The sequence below is a fragment of the Strix uralensis genome, chromosome 2 (assembly GCF_047716275.1).
Source record: "Strix uralensis isolate ZFMK-TIS-50842 chromosome 2, bStrUra1, whole genome shotgun sequence".
Taxonomy (NCBI): Eukaryota; Metazoa; Chordata; class Aves; order Strigiformes; family Strigidae; genus Strix; species Strix uralensis.
In genome coordinates, this window is record NC_133973.1 from 121,511,891 (window position 1) to 121,533,383 (window position 21,493).

The 21,493-nt window shown below is 38.3% G+C and overlaps 1 protein-coding gene across 1 annotated transcript in view; it reads left to right on the forward strand.

Annotated features, from left to right (window-relative positions):
• Positions 1 to 21,493, forward strand: part of GUCY1A2 (guanylate cyclase 1 soluble subunit alpha 2) — a 174,020-nt gene that overhangs the window by 105,036 nt on the left and 47,491 nt on the right. Inside the window, exon 6 of the mRNA XM_074860156.1 lies at positions 3,593 to 3,736. Within this exon, the coding sequence (XP_074716257.1) occupies positions 3,593 to 3,736 (144 nt within the window). The remainder of the gene's footprint in view (positions 1 to 3,592; positions 3,737 to 21,493) is intronic.

The following is a 21,493-nucleotide window of genomic DNA, read 5'->3' on the forward strand; positions in this document are numbered from 1 at the left end:
TATTGACATTTACTTGAATATTTATGGAGTAAGTTGCTCTCTGGTGTGCACAGTGATTTCAGGATCTACCCAGCAGATAGTTTGAGGTGAGCTATAAACAGTACTTTGGTTTTTTTTGTCTAATTCTTGCTCCTCAACTGAGGCAAGATAAATCCCCTTCTTCCCCATGCGTGTCTGACTCACTGACAGGCCCAGCCTGAAATTCTGAAGTGCGATGTATCACTCTCATTGCAGTTTCTATTTTAATGTCCTCATATAACCTTATGAAGTTCAACAAGGCCAAGTGCAAGGTCCTGCACCTGGGTTAGGGTAATTCTCAATATTAATACAGACTGAGGGATGAATGAATTGAGAGCAGCTCTGCAGAGAAGGATTTGGGGATATTGGTAGATGAAAAATTAGTCGTGAGTCAGCAATGTGCACTTGCAGCCCAGAAAGCCAACCATATCCTGGGCTGCATAAAAAGAAGTGTGTCCAGCAGGTCAAGGGAGGTGATTCTTCCCCTTGACTCTGCTCCTATGAGATCCCACCTGAAGTACTGCATCGACCTCTGGGGCCCCCAGTACAAGAAAGACATGGATCTGTTAGAGTGGGTCCAGAGGAGGGCCACAAAATTGATCGGAAGGCTGGAACACCTCTCCTATGAAGAAGGGCTGGGAGTTGGAATTGTTAAACCTGGAGAAGAGAAGGTTCCAGGAAGACCTTACTATGCCCTTTCAATATAGAAAGGTGGCTTATAAGAAAGATGGAGAGAGACATTTTGCCATGGCCTGTAAGGGGCAACAGTTATAAACTGAAAGAGAGTAGATTTAGACTGGATATGAGGAAGAAATTTTTATGATGAAGGTGATGAGGCGCTGGAACAAGTTGCCCAGAGAAGTTGTGAATGCCTCATCATTGAAAGTGTTCAAGGCCAGGCTGAAAAAGGCTTTGAGCAACTTGATCTAGTGAAAGATGTCCCTATCTGTGGCAGGGGAGTTGGACTAGATGATCTTTGAAGGTCCCTTCCAACCCAAACCATTCCATGATTCTATGACTCCATATGAGAGGACCAAATCAAAGTACCATGAACAACGCGAATTATAAGAAATCCTGGAGATTTTTTTAAAAAGGAGTTGAGGAAAAAAATACAGATAATAGGAAAATTTGTCAAATCTGATTTTGAAGGAGGACTGAACCATGGCTAAAGTTTGATGGAGATACTCAGCATGGAAATTTCAGCTTAAATATTAAGTTGGGGAAAATCTTAGTAGTGACTGAAAACAGGATCACAGAATGGTAAACGATTAGACAATTTTATCAGTACTCATCACATCCAGTTTCAACTACCAGGTTAGTCTCAACAGTCCTAATCATTCCCTTGGTTCTCCAGTATTACTGTCAGAGGAACTTCATAGGGACAAGCACTTTAAAGAGTATCCTACAGTGGTATTATTATATTAATTTTTATTTTCAGAATAAGATTAACATCAGGCATCTTCAGTCTCATTTTTCTGGTAGTACACAGATACGTACAATGCAACTCTGATGATGCTACTCATTCACTGAGTGTAATTTAGCTGTTAAATTAGTTTACACTACTATGGAAATTTCCAAAGGGGACGAAACTAAAGAAATAAGTAGGTTTCCCTGAACATTTCAGTATATGGTCCCAGATCTATACTTGCTTACAGTTGTGTAATGCAACTAACTTTAGTGGAAAAATCATTCTGAAATTAAATCATTCAACAAAGAGCAGTATTTGCATTTAACTTTTGTATTTGACATCATAGACTCATCTGTTTTTGTAGTAACCCCTTTATTTTTATTCAGACTGGTTATGTTCATCCACAAGTTTTAAGAATGACAGTGTGCAGTTATTTGGATCTCTGCTAATTCTTCCTTCTGATTTAGAGAATTTTTACCACTTATTTCTTAGCCATCCAGAGTGTCGTTTTAACTTCTGATACTTTTTCTCGCTATGCTCATGTATTTTCTTCCCTAGTTTCTACATTTTTCACCAGCCATTGCAATATACGTGCCCATCCATTTGTCTTTGGAAAGACGACCTCCTAAACTGCAGGGAGTTGGCAGTCTCTGCTTCTTGTGGACAGAGATCCTGACATTATCTTGGGTGAAACAGGCAGGCAGGCAGCAGTACTGATTGCTCCTACATGTTCCTTCTATATCCTACATTCTCCTTCTATATACAAGTACTATTAGGAGCTTCCAAATGTGACAAGGGAGCTTTAACAGGTGTCTCAGCTCTCAACTCATGAGAAACACTCAGCTGCTTATATCTATCCTCCTGCACAATCAGCAGGAAAGGCTAAGGTGCCAAACTTGACAATGGGCTTGTAGCAGCTGCTGTAAGTTTGATGGTCAGATCATACTGCTATTCTAGATCCATGCTCTGGGTATATTTACATGTAGCGCTTACTTTTTGAGATACTATTTCCAGTTCTGTTTGTCAGGACTGGAAATTAATCTGAGAAGGTCCAGGTCTACTAATGTTAGTAGAATCCCTGCAGAGAGAAGAATCAGCTGTATTTATTCCCTGAATAAAAGTCCTTGCTCAGTGCATGCTTTCCTCTCACCCTAGTCTTTCCTGAAGCCTTTTCTGTCATTCCTGTAGTGCTGTGGTCAGGGTGAAAGCCAAATTAGTTATGTAACAAAACCCAAACTAATCCTTGAGGTCTGAGTCTGCTTGGGCATGTGTTAGTGGACTGTGTACAGAGCATGTGGCAGATGTGTGGGCAAGCAGACTGCAAAACACCATCCTATCAATAAAGCTGTAGGACTAGAGGGCTTCAGTGTTTCTCAGACTACCTTTATCCAGAGCCAGAGGGCTTCTGTTATTTCTTTTGCTCCCACTTCCTCCTGAGGGACAGCTTTCTTTAAAGAAAATCGAGGGTAAGAGAGAGGTAAGGCCTGTCTGAAGAGACCAGGGGGATCAGTCTGCTGAACTTGATGCCTGAAGGCAGGGAATTCTCAGTCAGGTAGCCTGTGTAGTAGAGAGAGGCAACGATTTTTATTTGAAAATAAGAGGCAGGTGCAGTCAGAAGTCTGTAGCAATAGCATCGATTTGTAAATTATCCCAATACCAGGAAGAGCTGCCTGCTAATGAGAAGTTATAGACTCTTCACTGTTTTTTATGGTAATATTTTGCTTTTTCTAATCCTCTTCCTAATACAGTTTTCTAGCACAGCAGATAATAATAATAATGAATTATAATCATGTAGCACTATTCTTACCCAACAGCAAATTCAGCCAGGATAGTGTCAAACAAAGCTGCAAGCAATTTCTCATTTAGGAAAATAGTTTTCTGTATTACTGCTATGGGAAAATGTTGTCATCTCTCAGCTGATGGCATATCAGTTCTAGATGCAATGATCTTTGGTTATAATAGTGATGAACCACTATGCAATCGCATGTCAGGTTTTGACTGCACCTGTTTGCAAACTCAGGTAATTATGCTCTATTGTCTAATTGCTTATTTTATGGATGTTTTGCTCACATGTTTTTAAGCAATGCTATTTGATTGCAGATAACTAATGGTAGGGTTCTCTTCTCATTATCACACTTTAACATCTGATTTGTCTGATTGCTGCAGGTGGAAACAATAGGTGATGCGTACTGTGTTGCAGCAGGGCTCCATAAGAAAAGCCTTAGTCATGCTAAAGCCATTGCCCTGATGGCACTGAAGATGATGGAGCTTTCAGAAGAGGTTCTCACTCCAGATGGGAGCCCTATTAAGGTAACCCCTTTGCTCTTTATTCTCAGCTAGTCAGTGGTACCTGGACCTGATTAATTCTATTGTGTTCTGTCAGTAGAAATCTGTTTATTTCTAGAAGAATTTAAAATTGCAGCAATATATCACAGTCTTTTTTATGGACATGTATTTCGCTGGTGCCCATCAACAATCATCTAAGCTATGCCTTAGTTTTGTAAGCACAAGTAGAACATACAGACTAGCTGTTGCCTTGTATGCACTGAATGCCTATTTGTGTCTGGAGTGCATCAGATGTGCTCCTGGAGCCCTTCTTCCAATTCATTTTAGTGTGAGAAGAAGACAATTCACATGATACAGGACTGTCCCATGCTACAAGCCAAAGCACAGTGTGTGATGGCAATAGGGAAATTCACTTCAGAAGTAGCCTCCCAATCTGAACTTGAGCACTAGCATAGAGGCAGTCAGAGAGATATGTAGATCTAAGGGGCCACACGCATGCATGCGTGTTTTCTAAATAGCTGTTGACCTGTATAGAAGAAGAATGTGTAGACTGCCTGCTCTTTCTCAGTGTTAATGTGCCTCCTTCCCATGCTACTCCAGTTCTTTCTAGATTGGTACAGGAGGTAACAGGAAGTGGAAAAATGTGTGTCCTTTTGTACCATTTTGAAGTTCCACTGCTGTTCTGCTTCTCTTGACCTTATACCAACCTTGTAGCTGCTGGCATTTGGAACCAGTAATGTTTAGGTAGGAGGTGGAGATTTAGCAGGGAGGAAAAACCATGGAGAGATATATATGCCTTTCTTTTTCAAGGGTCAGATTGCACATTGTTTTCATTATGTGTACTCACTCCTGTTTCTGGTTAAATTGTTCTTCCCATAATACAAACATTTTGTTTTCAAAGAAAATGGGGATATTATGTAGAACAATTATTCAACACTGTCTAAAGCCCATAACAAAAGCCATATGTAGCTGGATGAGAAGGCTGGACAGACTTCCCATGGGATGATTTACATCATGGTTGAAATGCACTTTGAAAACTGCAGTTCCTCATGTCTGTTAAAAAATGAGGGTTGCATCAAAAATGCTTTTTTTTTTTTCTTTTTTTCCCTCAAACATTGAAAGACTGAAGGTTTAAAATTTGACAGAAAGGAGGTAAAATTTTAAAAAATATATTCAGGGATGTTGCTGTGATGCTCCTTGAGCAGTAAAATTGTATACTTCTGAGTTCCAACTCTTTTCTATTAGTTAGGTTATATGTTGAACTGTATTCCTTGAACACTTCGTATATGGTGAATCAAAAGAGATTTAATCCAAGTGAATTCTTCTGCCCAAAAAGGAGAGTGTGGATGCAAGGCACTCAAGCTAGAAATTCCATGAAATATGGCAATGCGATATTCAAATTAAAATATATCGGGTTCTGGATGAAATATTTTTATTTTTAGATATCCATGCTGCTGATGATTTTTTTTTTTTAAATGTCAAAAAATATTTATTTATTTATTCAAAAATGGCCACATATTCAAAAGAAGGAATATCTTCGTCTATGGATCTTGAAGAAAATTTTTTTAAAGCTTCATGTGGACATTCATCGAACTCAGAATAAGCACTAAAAGACAAATGTTGTCTGAAGATACCAGAAGACATAGCATTTTTATTTTTGATATAAAACTGTTTCAAATGGGTATTAATTTAATCCTACTAAAATAGATTTTCTAGATTGTTTGATTTCTCTGTTTTTCCAATGACTATAGCTGAAACATTCTAGCTACACTGTCACATGCTGGGAGAGCTGTCTTCCAGATCCTCTCCATCTTCATTTTCTTTTGAGTGATTACTGCAATTGTAGGGAAATTTTGAAGGTGTATGTTTTACTTTGAGAGTCACAGTTTGTGGCTGTTTTCATTACCACTCATTTTTCAGAAAATTCCTCATGATTTCGGTGGCTACATAAGAAAACCTATACAAGAAAGACTATAAAGACGGTGCAGAATAAAAATGCTTGCATAGAGTAAAACACTAGAAATAACCAAATATTTTCAAAAAGTGCTAATAAGCCTCCTTTAGAATTCAGAAGAAAAAAGTCAGTTCATCATACTTAAACTGAAAGTAGAGGTACTGAGAAGCTCTTCAGTGGGTGTTAGTTGTCCTGTCTTCAGTTTTAGGTGACATACATTTCAGGGCAGGAGTGATGGTGATATCGTAAAATGTTGTTGTTACCTTTGTACCTAACCTGGCAAATAGTGTTTACAAAAGCTTATCTTTCATAGAGGCATCTTGATTTGATTTTAAATATATTAAGGTTAGGGTTCCTCTCGCATGGATGTCTACTCTGTGAAACTATTGAAATAAGAACTTTTGGAGAAGGCTACTTTAATTTGTCCCAGTTTAGGCGTCTACTCTAGGATGAGATGAATCACGCCCTAAAAATGTGTATTTTCTCAGTTGTCTGGAAGGGAAGTCTATGGACTTAGTCTAAATGTGGATGTCTACACTATAAGCTTCTACACTCTGTCAGATGAGTCCTCCTACAAATGGCAAAGAACACGTTTTTTCTTAGTGATTATGTCAATGATCGTCACAGTTAAAAACATGTGCGTTATTTCTGAATTGAATTGGCGTGACTTTACCTTCCAGCCAATGTTGAATTGGCTAGAGTGACTCCTATATTAGCGGTCAGTTTTTCACTTAAACTGTGAAGATGCCCATCATGCCACAGATTCCTGTTAACAAATACTCCATGTGCATAATAAAGTCTTAAAGCTGTGTCAGTGGAGGTTCAGGTTGGATATTAGGAAAAAGTGATTAAGCACTGGAACAGGCTCCCTGGGAAGTGGTCATGGTCCCAAGCCTGCCAGTGTTCAAGTGTTTGGACAATGCTCTTAGATATATGGTTTAACTTCTAGGTTGCCCTGTGTGAAGTCAGGAGTTGGACTTTGTTCTGTAATCTGCCTGAAGTTTAAGGCACACCTGGGTATGTGTAACAGTTACTATGGACTCAGCTCAGAACCTGTCATAGGAGATCTACTGGGTGACACATTTTACAGTTAAGCATTGCCATTAAAATATTTAAATATTCATTAACATTAGATACAAAGTACACAATGTAGGCTATAATATGTTTGTAAGTGGCTTGACTTCTAAACAGTGAATTAAATTGTACTATAATGTGGTACTTTGAGCTGGTCCTGTTGATATGGAAGGCAAAACAAGTGCAGTATTCTGACCTTAATTGTTATCCGTGATTCATGTTAACAAGCACGAGTCACATTTTCTGAGTCCTTGCCAAGTGTGTTGAATACAGAATGCTGATGAAGCTTTTGTTTTCTTGTATCGGAAAACCTATGTCAGTATTTGGATATTTGAAAAGAACTTGCAATCAGAGGGCAGTTTTCCTCATGTCCAACGTTTGGTATCTTTGACAGCTTTCATGAGCTGCTGTGTCTAAATTCCAACTTTATCCTTCAGGATAGTCCAGTAGCTATTTTGAAAAAGACAGTTACTTCACTAGTCTAAGACAATTTTTCAAAACATAATTCCTAAAAATAAGGGACCTTCTGATCTCAGGAGTGAACAACAGTGTTCTGTTTTCTCCCCACCCCCCCAAGTGGCTGATAAGCCTTGATTAAATAGGAAGAAATCATTCTCAGCCACATGACACCACAGTTATTTGAAGTTCAATTTCTGTTAGTAAGCTAGCAATTACAGCACAGTTATTCTGTTCTGATTGCATTTTCTAGTAAGAAATAAACATGCTGAAGTCTCCTTGGTGTTTGCAGGGGATTTCTTTTCCAGAGGCATATCTCTTGTTTAAGCTCTTTGAGGTCAGCGCTGGAAATTGCGAGCTCAGAAGTTATTCTCCAGGTTTGTGGGGGGAACGTTTTTTTTTTAGAGTCATTATGAATCTGTTAGGGTTGTCCTGGTTGCAGAGATTTTGGCTCTAGGGAAACCTCACTGCAATTATGAAATGTAGTGCTTTTTATTTGTTGATTACTCAATTAGATATGTCTAACTTTATGATTATGTTTTAATGGAATATATGTAATTTCTAAATTACTTTGATGGATTTATTTGGTTGTCATTTCAGGACTGAATTCACCAGAATGCAAGTATTTACTTTTTGTAGCTCTTGAAATGTTCATCCCTGCGATAGTGGTGAATAACTTATTAAATGACACTTAGTCTCAGAGTTAGGAAGAAAAAGTAAATGAACAAATGAAAAAATACCATATCACATAAATGGGAATTTAGGATAAGATTTTCACCTATAAAGTGCATTATCAGACAATCAAGTGACGTCTGTTATCTGAGTACACAGTTACTGTGAAAATATTCATTGTAGTGATCACAAAAATACCTTGTTTGTACAGCCATGTACACTTCATGAAAACATCTGCCCCTTAGAGCAATGCTTGTGTGGTCACTGAGCAGTGATGGACCTCAGGATGGTGACAAGGTGTATGAAACAGGTCTGGTTTATATGCAGATAATGCTCCCACCCCCTAAGATGGAGTTCATAGTGTGCTGATGAGAGCATCATGGTGTGCAGCTGACATGTACTCAGGCATTTGACACTTCCAGCAGAGCCAAAGGCAGCAGAAATGCATAAGCAGAATGGAGACCCTGAGCCTGCACTCCTTATGAATAGCTCCCTGCATGAATAGCCTGGGATTTGCAGGGTCATGAAAAAATCTTGTACAGAAAGAGAGAGTGAACTATATTATAGCAGCCTCCACAAATCCTATCATCAGTGTTGTAACACAGTCTGCTTTTTTTGAAAGAAATATTTGTAGCAGAAAATGAGCTGCTCATTCTCCTGTGAGTGATGGAGAAGGCTTCAGGTCCCTGTATGATTATTTTTTCTTTAACTCCGTTCTATTTGAGGCAAAATCCCATTCCTTTAGCATGAGCTAAGGCCTTAATACAAAAGAAGAACTCTTGGCTCAGATGCTGCATGTAGAATTGTATATACATTTACATCCTTTTGGCAAAACAGTTTTTAGTCCAGAAGCAATCGTTTGATTTAGGTTCTGTACAACTAATTATATGTAGTGCCCTATGATTGTAATTTGAAAATATTGACTTAAAATTGCCTCCTGCACTTAAGTGTTACTTGAATTTATGATATGCTTCATATTTTACTACACTTTTTCTAGATAAAGTGGAAGTACAATAATTTTAATAGCTAGAGTTAATGCTGTAAGAGTTCTCCAGAGCATTGACCTTTAGAGATAAAGGTCACAATGCAGATCTCATTTGATGTGTTAAAACCCATAGGATATTATTGGTGGCATCACTTTTTATCATGCTTCAAATCTTGCCTAATTCATTAATGTACAGTGTATATCCCAAAGAAATAGAAAGGCTTCCTTTTTGGTTTATTGTTACAAGGGCTGCTCTGGCAGAACATACCTAGTTTTAACTAATGAGATTTCCCAAGAGGTTATTCTCTAAGATTGTCTGCTTATTTTTATAGTGTATGAAGGTGATCCTGATAGGGTTGTGGAGAGTTACTGATCTGGGAACACACAGAGGAAAAAGTAAATGATTTACATGAAGCTGCTGAAATTAACTACAATTATGTAGATTTGTTTTTGTTCAGGTGTTCCTGTCTAAAACATAAGGATTGGGCCCTAGCACAGTAATTCAAAATGGTTTAAAATATGTTCCTCTACAGCAGAAAAATGTCATGTATCTGTCAAATTATTATGTTACAATAAATGAGAATTAGGCCTGTGAATACTGTAATCACAAACTGAAGCAAACACATAGCCTCCCCTTTCTTTTTGCTCACCTGCTAATGACTAGTTCATGAAATATTCTAAATAGAGCAGTGCAGAAAATTTCTAGCTGATACTGGCTGCAATTCGATTAATTTATTCTCAGGTGAGGTAGATGGGACCTTGTATTTACAAGGCACATAGTCTGGTGCTCGGCTCAGTTGTTTATTATCAAGATAGAGTGTTTGACACACTTGCAGCTTCTAACTTTCAGATGTGTGTTGCCAAACCTATTTTATTATTTGATTTATAAGCTGCACTCAGTGTAGTCTAGTATTAGCACTATCAACACAAGAGCTGGTCTTCATCTATCAGCTAGAGAAAGAAGAACAGCATGGCAGAGGGACCATTTCATGTGAAGGGTGGTATTAACCTCATCTAATTTCAAACACTGACATTGTGAACACCTACATCTAAACTTCTTACTGTAGCTCTATCTTTAAATGAAGAGAGTAAACCTATTTTAGTCTGTATTCATCTGACATGCTTTCTGCTTATGTGTCTACTTATAATGAAATATTTGAATGAATATTTGTCAGATAGGTTCTACCTCAAGGGTGAACAGGCTAATGAGCTCTCAGAAGGATGGACAATCCTGGAGCTGGAAGGAGCGGGACTGAAACAGGTTCAAATCTTTGTTCAGTCACAGCCTTTCCATTTGAATTTCAGATGTTATCCAGACTTTCTATACTCCAACTTCATATAGGTGACAAATAATGTTTTACAAGTAGAACCATTTCTGCAGCATGACTAAGCTGTGTGACTTTACAGCCATGCAGCTGCATTAGTTTTGGTTTGTGTTGTCTACTTAAATACCTGTGGTCATGATGAATGCAACAGTGAAAGCCTGAGTTTGATAAATGTCTAATCTTTGCTTGCTAAGTGGTGAATTTTAATAAGCATGAACTCTGCCTCATGAGTAAGGGTACAGAAGAGACAAAAGGACTCTGTGGATTATAATGGCTCATGTCCACAGTGAGAGTGACACACCTTTCTAAATAACATGGAAATAGGCAATGAATTTTAGTGTACATAGTATCTTCTGCTGGCTCATTAAGTATTCCCCTTTGCCTTACAGTTATATGGCACTTGGGTCCGGAACACAAGTGGAGTGAAAGTGCCAGCATTTGCTTGAATATATGGGGTTTTTTTAGTTTCTAAATGAAGGGGCCATTCCCAAACAGAGAGAGAGAGTAGTTTTAGTGAGTGTTGTCTGTGTAATCCTTTTCAGTATTTCTTGCCTTGCTTTTAATTCAGATTGTGGCATGCTATTTTATAACAATTCAGCGGTCCTCACCAAACGTACACCTTTACGTAAGCAGTAAAAGGTTGTCTGTTTTGTTTTAAATTGTGAAAAGCTGAGTGCTGATGCAGGCATTCTCATCAGCCCTGTGTGAAAAGCTGCTGCGTTACTGCAGTGCTCCTTGCTCCATCTGTGGTCTCCTAGCAACTTTGCCTTGTACCTAATGTCTACATCAGTCTCTGGAAGGTATATAATATCCTATTTCAGGCTGCATAACTTCAGATTAGACATTTCCTTGTGTTAAAAGAAAAAAACAGAAATAGTTCCACAAAAGAAACACTTGCAGTAAGAGACTTTTTTACTAAAAATGACCAGCGAGCCAGTACAAGAGTTGTATTTCACAGGCTTACCAACATAAGGGCAGTACAACTCCTCTGAGGATCATTCAGAGCTGTACGTCTCGGGGGAAGCTTTGTACTTTTTCTTGAGAGCATGCCTGGGACATGGTGAGCCAAAGTCAGCTCTGGTGATGGTTCCCTGGACTTGAGAGTTCATGATGCCATACCTCAGTTTGGCCCATTTGCCTTTGGAAATGCAAAATGAGAGGAGCTGATCTGTATTGAAGCACATCTCCCAGGCGTCTGGGAAATTGCAAGTTTTGTTAGGCTACCCTAAGTGAAAATCCACTTTCCTCAGCCCTCCATTTTCACTCAAGTGCTTCCTTTTGTCTTAAAGCAATTATCAATTGCTATAAAAAACCAAAACCACACCCATTATTTGTAACTTCTGTTCTTCTGAAGGGACTCTGGCATATCCAATTATGTTACACCCACTGTACGACAGTGTTACTGCATATGTTTTGCAATAACAAGGGTAAGAGGGGCTTAGTATGACTAGTGGGTGCACAACAGCAGCTTTGTGGAAGAGGCTGGTCTGAAAAATTAGATTGATATTTATTCTGCTGAAGAAGGAAGTTTCCCAAAGGTTTGGTTATTTGTTCAGGTGACATGCATTTGTTGTTTTAATCAGGTACTTAGGTAAAGTCTGCAGTAGATGATAAAGGTAGATTTTCAAAGCTACCAGGGCTTGATCCTGCACAATGTAAGGGTCAGTCTTCTGTGCATGCAATTGCAGGACAGAGGCAGGGTATCCAGATTGGCAACCCAGTGTAAGCTCAACTTAGAAGGTTGTGAAGATATTTTTCTGATTGCTGGGAGGAAAAGACCTGAAAGACGAGCAGAATGCTAATTAATAATGTGAAGATCACTGAGAAGGGGTTTTGTCTTTGGACCTGGCCATTCTCCTCTCATGCCATTCTTTCTCTGACATTATTGTCCTGCAAGTAAGAAACACAAGTGCCTTTCTATCTATACTTGTCTTTATGGCAAAAATAAAGCATCATTGTAGAAACCAGGGCAGTTACCCAGGGCACCTTGTGGACTTTTCCATTATTAGTCCACAGCGACATGTTCACAACAATTTGTGACTCACAGTATTTAGATTTAGCTGACTGTAGAAACACCTCTGTAATTCAGTCATATATCCAAAGGCAGACAAAACCTTACTATGATGGCTGCACCTAGCTTGTAACTTTGTCCTAGTGCCTCACAGTGAGCAGATAGATACTTCCATTTCCTTCTCCAGGTGGTGTAAGTACATGCACAAGGAAAATCAGCAAGGGTTTCAAGATTTAGATTCCTACATGGGATTTGTGGCCACAGGATGTGCAGCTGGATTGTGGGGTTAGGTTTAAGGTCACAGTGTGACATCTCTCACTGGTTTGATTCTCACGGTTCAGCAGTCATTCCAGACACAAACGCCTCCAAGTAATACTCCAGATGGCTGGCTAGTAGTAGAGCTGGTTGGGAATTTTCCATGGAAAACACTTTTTGACTGAGAACACTGAATGATCAAAACCAAAAACTACCATAGAAATCACTTGCCACGTTTTGATCAGGCAAATTTACCAGATTTTGGTAAATTTCTGATCAGAGAAAAACTTGCTCCAGACTTTAAACGGAATAAAGCATTGAAGTTGTGTCCTTTATGAAAAAAAGTGCATTCTTGGTTATCTAGGATGAAAGGTATCCTATGATACTGTTTTGTTACTGGGCTTGGGTTGGGGCATATTGTGCAGCTGCCAGAATTTCACATTCTGTTTTTGACTGTTCCAGTCAATGGAAAACTTCCATGCTGAAGCTGAAATTTTGGTTGAAATTTTGTTATTGTCATTGACTCTTTAATCAGGCAAAAAGAAAGCAATAATAACAAGAACAGCAGCAACACAACCCACCAGGTGAATAAATAATTAAATCTGTGGTGTACACAGGAGTTTTAGGAGGTTGACATTCTTAAATCTTTACAAAGGAGACAATGGAGAAAAATCCTTAGAAAGTGAGAGTGGCCATGTGTATTGTGATGTTATCTATTTATATAAAAAAGACATAAACCCATATAATTCAAAATTATCCATGAATATTTAAAGACTTGGGCTAGGGAACTCAGGGTAGCTGAGTGCTGAACTCTTGTTTTGTCTAAGTACTATGTATCTGTTCTCTTCTTCCCTCATTGTGTCTCCCTGTCATATAAAAATTAAAAGTCAGGTTTCCACTATCATCTACAAGCCTATTTTTCTTATCTCCTGAGATGGAGAAGAGATGGAAGACATTACACAGAAATTCCAAAGTAGTGATACGAGATAATACACAAACCTACAAGGACTCACAGAAGATAAGCAGTAATACTCTGAGAAACAAGCACAGATTTTGCATAAAAATAGTGCTTTATTGGCTTTTATGAAGTTCAGCCATGTAAGCATGAACAGAAAATGCTGCTAGGCTTGAATTGCCACCTCACTGAGTTAATAGGCACAGGTGATCCCAGAGGCCTCTGAGTGGGACCTAGAGGCAAAATGGCTTGCCCTTTGCAGCTGTAGAGGTGGTTGCTACCAGAGTGTCTGTGTTTCCAGCTGTTGAGATGCTGTCAAGCAGCTGCTGCCCTGAGCTGCACTGCTACAGCATCTGCCTCTCCCTTCAGTGACAGAGCTGTCTGCACCTGCTTTTGTTCTGCCTGCTTTAAAATGAAGGAAGCCTCTTCTGTCCAGTGCTAGTGATATTTATTATTGTCATCTCAATTATGTACATTGTCTTTTCTAAACTGGGCAATATTTTTGTTTCAGAACCACCATTACATTGCTGACATCCCTTCATTTTCTGTCTCTATTCCAAGGGTCCAAACAGTGAAGTCCCCTAATCCAAATGTTTTACTTTATCTGCGGCCATAATGTGCCATAAACTGCAGGTTTTGGCAGTGAATATGGCAAATCTGCCTTCTCCTTTGATCTGACTCTCCCCTAGAAGAAAGAGATAGTGTTACGCATCCAGGGGCCCTCCAGAGTGCAGAAGTAATACATCCTCCTGGATAATGCAACTTGGACACTCATGCGCTAGGTAACAGTGACATAGCTCCCTCTCCTTTCACCCTGATGCAGGCTGGAGAAAAAGATTCAAGAAAGGGACTCTTTCCATCTCCTCCTCCTTCCTTCTCCATTGTCTTCTACTACAGGAGTAGTTTTGGGTAAGGTGCACTGGAAATAAAAAGCAGTAAAATGGAGCTGAACTGCATGCACTTTTTCATAGTGCATAAACTTCTGTTACACATCTAAAGGGCATAGCTCTCCTCTCCATGACTTATAATTTATCTTGTCTCTTTAGTATAATTTTGCTGGGAGGATTATGCTCACTGCAGGAAAGGTCCCCCTTGACATAAAGCTTTTTCATGTTGCAAGGAAGAGCACCTCAGTAGTCCTTGTCTTTTCCGACCCTGCATTGCAAGCAGAGCCTTTCACAGAATCCCAGAAGAGCTGCCTGTGGGTTGTTTCAGGGACAACGGTGTCTTTCTCAGCCCCACTGGGTAATCCTGTAGATATGTTAACCTTTATGCAGATCTGTCTCCATACTCTGGCATCCACAGTTACGGGATTTTTAGAAGCAGCTACCAGTATCTCCTCTGCAGGATTAAGAAGAACAAGGTATATTTGTTAATGGAAAATCTCTTTTTGTCCCCCATTCCCTCCAACACATAGAGTTCTGAGAAGAAAAGTCAAAGTCTGCAGTTTTAAGCACCAGTTAAAAAACTATCACATAACTGTTGTCATTATTCTGTGCTAAACAGTGAGTCATTACACTCTGCTATATTTGAGTGAACAGTTCAGATGGGGGGGTGGACGCTGAAGGATTATACTTGGCCTTCTGTTTGAAACTGACAAGTTCAGCAACATTGTCCAACTGTTTCAGAATAGTTTAGTACCCTAAGGAAGAATGCATTTCCTGTCATAAATAAATCCATAAACTAAATGTTTAATGGTATTTCAGCTTCCTTTCATATGAGACATAGAGTTGGAAAAAATGCCAGTACTTCAGAGGAACTTGCGACAGCCTATTCTGTTTAAATATCTTCCTTAAATTTAAACTAGGGTAAAAGTCATTCAGTGTAAATAATCATCTTCAGAGACTTCATACTGAATAACCTGAACTTTTTTAAAAAAACCAATTATCTCTACATTTTGGTATATCTCATATTTGGGTTTTGGTTTTGCTTGAATATCTTAAAAAGAGAGAATAGAGGTAAAGACATGAGTTTTGAATGGAGAAGAAGGGAAAACAAGGCACAAATAATCTAAGGATGTTCAGTTAATTAAAGGGCTCTTTGGTTTCTTCCTAGTGTGTGACCTATTTGATTAGGTCAATAAAAAGAAAGGGGAAAGTGGTATAAACAAAAATGTATTAGGATATACTGGGATTTCTCCCACCTGGCAGAACTTGGAGGGGCCCAAGTGATAATTATCCTGAAGAAAGACCTGATTTTTGTCTAGGTTTGAAGCTTTGTTACAGGAAAAAAATCAACCCTGAGGAGGAAGATGGGAAGTGATGTATTTCTGAGATTCCTTTTTTCCTTCCTGCAAAATATCTACACCAGGAAACACAAGGCCCTGGATAATTTCTTACTGGGATATAGTTTTCCTAGAGTGAGCAAGATAATTCTTGATGTATAGCTAAATATTGTAATACTGGTTAAAGCCTTTGCCATTATCTTAATATATAAAATGATCAAAAACTGATTAAAACAAAGCTTATCAAAAGTCATAGAATAGAAATGTCATAGAACAGCCCAGGTTGGAAGGGACCTTGAAAGATCAGCTGGTCCAACTTTTTGTGGGATAAGAAGCCTAGATGAGATTATCTAGCACCCTGTCCAGTCACACCTTGAACCTCCAGCAATGGGGACTCCATCACATCCCTAGGGAGGTTGTTCTAGGGATTGATCTCTATGTAAAAAATTCTTTCTTATGTCGAGATGAAACCTCTCCTTCTGCAAGTTGTAACTGTTGCCCCTTGTCCTCTTCATGTGGCTCCTTGTGGAGAGAGAGCCTCTGTCCTCTTTGTAGCTGCCCTTTAAGTACTGAAATACAGTGATGAGATCCCACCAAGTCTTCTCCAGGGAGAAAAGACCTACCTCCTTCAGCCTTTCCTCATAGGGCAGGTTTTCCAGCCCTTTGATCATCTTCATGGCTCTCCTTTGGACACTCCCCAGTTTCTCCACATCTTTTCTGAATAGTGGGGGCCAGGACTGGACACAGTACTCCAGGTGTGGCCCCACAAGCACTACTCTGAGTGGGATGATCATGTCTCTATCTCTGCTAGTGATGCCCCTGCAGATGCAGCCAAGGATCCATTTGCCTTTGTTGATGCAGCAGCGCGCTGCTGACCCTTGTGCAGCTTGTTGTCCACCAGGACCCCCAGCCAGCAAGGCTTCGCCCCAGCCACACACATCCTAGCCTGTAAAGGCCTCTTTGGTTACTCTGTCCCAGGTAATGTGAAGATATATTTGTATTATTAAAATTTGATGTTCATCTGGAAGACATAACGTGTCCTTTACAAAAGAGTAAATTTTCAGTTGTCTGTGGAAGTAGTGACACCTCTTACGTTAATTTTAATGGAAAGTGAGTAATTAAATCCTCATGTGCCTTTTTAAAAATATATCTTTTCTGTCATCTTTCTGTAAAATTCCCGTTTTTCTTTCTGTAACAGCTTACTTTGTAGTAGGTCCATTTGTGCTACATTTTGAAAATGGATGAAAAAAAGTAATGCAAACCTTTACTAGAAGAAAGAGTCCTAAAAATAGGGAAATCTTAAACCATCACTGAGTTTGAAAGTTCTTTGGGAAAGGAACTAACTGCTGTCATTACTGTTATTACTACTGTTATTTCTGCAGGGTGGTCCTTTAGGAATCACTCTGTAGCCACAAAGAACACTTTGCAGAATTAGTTACCATTTCTGTTGGGAACATCAATGTGATTTACTTAAAAGAAGCAGGCTGTTACCTTACCTTAAAGAAGTCTTTTCTGATTTTTTGACTAATCTATGACAGTGACAATGACAAATACATAATATGAAATGACACAACTATTTCCCTGTTATTCCAAAAAGTGTTTCTGTGTTTTCCTGAAGAAAATGCTGTGACCTGAAGGTGGCCTGATTGTCAGAAAATAACTGAGCTTTGTGGTCTGAAAATCTGGCATCTGTGGGCCATCTCAAGTACAACAATTAAAATCACTACTCACTCCAAACTTTAAAGTAGGTAGTCTATTAAAAAAAGTTAGTTTTATGGTCTCTGGTTATAGGAGTTTGATCTTTTATTTATTTGTGATTTCTGTTTGTATCTTGTATTTGTCTTTTTATCTTTTCCAGTTTACAGAGCTGATTGTATAGGCCATCTTCAGTAACTGGCTATTGCACTTTCTTTCCAATATTGTGAAAAGGTCATCATCTCACAACACACTGGTTGCTTGAACTTAGAAGACATCTTCATTATTCAGATGTCTGTTTGACCAAAATTCTTATTAATTTAGTCAAAAACAGTCCAGGGTTTCTAGATAGTGGAAACATTTCAGACTTGGTTAGCTAACTATGCATTTGTACATCTAAGTGGGAGATGAGTTCTGGTCCTTTGAGTTGAGTAGAAAATCTTTGCATTCAGCTACCTTTGTTCAGCCTTTGATTTTCTTAGGTAAAACTGTAATTTCTGACTATCAGTTTATAGAGACTGGAAGGGAGATATATATATAAAGACTAAACAGTTTCTTCTCTATATTACAAGTCTGTCTTCAAGAATTTGCTCAAAGTGCTACAACTGTACCATCTTGTAAAACCAAAAGCATGTGGAATGTCTCTGAGGCATTAAAATCAGCTCATCAGCTCTCTGGATTTCTCTTTTTATATATTTTACTTTCATGGAATGATTTTTCTGAAGAATGGCGGGTTCTGAAGGTCTAATCCAATCTGTGAGAGCTTTTGTTTATAGGACACTTGGCTTCCTGAAGTATTAAGTATGTTTTAAAAAAGAAATTATATTTAAGTACCAGCTGTTTCTTCAACTATTAATGCATGTAAGCAATCTGTATTATGTAAGAACTGGGTCTACCTTAGTTGTGTTGAATTACAAAGTGAAGGACTTGCACCTACCAAGTTATTGCAGACCTTCAAATTTCTATACATTTAGCTGATACTCACAATCCCTAAATTAGTCTATTTTTGACTCTTTAGAAAACTGTATCTGTCTGGACTTACTGAAATGAATACTAACAGCTATTCACCTTAGAAAATTACTTAATAGCCAAGTACACATCCCACACACAATTGTATTGCAAACTGCTGTTATGACTAAAAGTAAGAATGATCATTGAACGTGTAATTTTGCTTTTTTTCAATAGTTCACATGTTTCATGATTAAAAGATCATTATTTAAAAAATTAAGTTCAAAATATGTTAGTGGAGCTACTTTTTTGAAAGAAGACTCAATAACATAAGTGTTCAAGAGAATGCGATTTTAGGTAGTGATTCTCTTTTTTAACCTAGCTTTTGCGATAATCACAATTTCAACTTCAAGTGCTGTGGAAGCCTGAGAAGTCCCGAAGAGTTTCTGTAAATACATTGATGGATATTTTTGAAGGATGTAATTTTAAATTCTTAGCTTATATACACTAAGACAACATGAAAATATCTCCCAGATTAATGACTGAGTCTTTCCCTTTTCCTATATAAACTCTTAAACACTAATTAATTTAATTTCAACACATGCTAATTTTAACATGGACAAGGTATTGTAGGCCTTGAAATTTTGTAGCGGGATGAAGACAGTTCCATTATTTCTAACTCCAAATTATCAGTTTCCATTTCACCGGGCTCTCTGTGAATAAGAACTTTCTCAAAGGTGAAAATTAAAATAAGATGATGGGTAGTTCAAACTCAGGTGTTTTTTTTTTTTTTTTTTATTTCTGTATGTGTTTACCTCACATCTCTTAGGAAGCTATTCGATACTCAAATTTACAGTTACTTTTCTTAAACTTTTGGTGAGAACAAAGCATGATTACATTCCGTTTGGTACTCTCTGAAACCTTTCTCTACCATAATTAGAATAAAATTTTCCTAGGCTTCAATGAGCTCTTCATTTAACCCCATTTGTCTCAGGGTACCATCCCTTGCATACTGGGTGCTGTGTTCAAGCACTACATTTGCTTTCAGGGCCATAGTACTGGACTAGATGGTCTTTTGGTCTGATTCAGTACAGTTGTTCTTACATTCTTATCTAATTTACTGCCTGTTCCTAGTCACAGACCTCTGCAGCTAAATGTCAACTTCTTTTTCTGAAGGAATGGCACATTTAATAGCTAGGATAGCTCAGATAACAAACCCAACAAAACAGAGTGCAAAAATTCTGTCTGCTATGACTGAGGTCATGGTATCTATTTCAGTCTGGTTACCCTACAACATTTTATGGTTGCTTATATACTGCCATTTCCTCCCCAATGGACTCATAGGGAGCTTGTGAAATTGCTAGTTACAAACATATTGAGGAGACTATAACATCCTTCTGTTCTCACAGCTTTCATTATTTCTGAGCATTTGCCAAAGAATTTGTTTTTCATGAGCTCTTCCTTGATTTTTGCCATTTGTTGCATTGTGTGTATTGGTTACCTAAATTATGTGACATTTTTGCTCCCTGGACAGAAGAAGAACTTTTTAATGCATGAGAATGAATGGCAAATAGCTAAATAATAAAGCCTACTCTTGTTCACACACGAAGACTATTGTTTACAGGAGATGAGGTTAATTTTGCAAAGATCTGTTTCCCAGTGAACACAGCAAGTAAGTTTTTTGGTCTGATTGTTCATGACTAGAAAGAAATGAACAGTCATTCAGAATCAAAATGATTGTTTGCAAATGTATCTTTTGCAGAATGGAGAAAGGTTATTCTCATAGCAGAACTGCCTCTCCATTTATGTCTACACAAACCTATAGAGCCACACTCTACAAACTGCAATCTATAACAGTGCAGAGCTTCTGATGTAGTTTTCAGTGAGGCTGACCATTGCATCCTGGACAGTGGTAGTATAGGGCTTATCTTGCCTTGACTTAGAAGTGTGAGTTACCATGCTTTTTGATGTTTTTGACAGCTCTTTAAAGTAGAGCCATTTGAGATTTCCTTTTTTCTTTGGTTTTGGTGAAATGTTTTGTGCATATGAAAGCACAGTTTCTTTTAAACCGAGACTTCTTGTGAAATGCGTTAGTTTTAATGATCTTTTAATAGAACAAAAAGTTCTGTGGTTTAGGATGGCCTTTCTGGAAAGATAAAAAGGCATTAAGAGCAGCCAGTGGTTAAGTGGAGTGTAGAAAACAAAGCTTAGTCTCCATGGCTCACATTAGACAAAGGTGAATGTCCTACACTCCAGGTGAATGAGTACCATTAAGCCCAGAATAGCATAATGTCTGTTCTTGAGCCTGTCATAATTTTCTCATTTCATATTGTGAAGGACCTCAGTTTTGTTTCACAGAAAAGATGCTTAAAAACTGCAATTTATACAAAATTGCATGTTTTTCTTGCTAACCCTAACAAGCATCATCATTGCACAGCCCACATAACACTAATATTAAAACGAAATCTAAGCTCTAAACAATGTTTTGCAAGAAGAATCAAAAGGGTTTTTTTTTGCGAAAGTAGAAAGTGAGAAATAGATGCATGTTTTAGAACCTCGTCTATGTTTAGTGGACATCTGAACCCCGCAAAATTATCTTATAAATGCCCAAGTTTGGAGCTATGACCAAATTGCAACTGATGACTACTTTTAGTTTGGTCTTCTGAAGACAGGAAAGTCATATGAAACTGTGGCAGCTTCCTATAAATTCTTCTTTATACCCTCCCCTCCTCCTTCCCAAAAATGAAAAAGGAGAAAAAAGCCAATAAAAAAACTTGGTAGAGGTGATTCTGAACCTCTAAAGAGCAAATCTGTGTGCATAAGAACCAAACAGTGGGTTTACAGACCGTAGAAAGCACTGGAATTTTTGGAAATTTCTGTGAGAGGGCTGTAATACCAGTTTTTCTGTGGCTTCCTTTCCAAGAACACCAGCAAAGAGCAAATCTTCAACTGTACTTGCGGTTTCCTCAATAGGACATGGGGGTTATGCATGAATGTGGGTGTGAGATGTGAATATAGTTTATTTTGCCATCTAGATAAAGAATTAATTTTAATTCATGCTGTTTGCAAACATTTCTACGTCCATCTCCTGATGTGTTTTGCACAGTAATGAGAATGTTATGAATAATGCCCTCACATCCTGATGCAGCTATTTCCTGACTATATTTCCAATTTAGTGGGACAAGGTTCCAAAAAGAGAATGTGACTTGTGTTCTCTCATTAGTTTG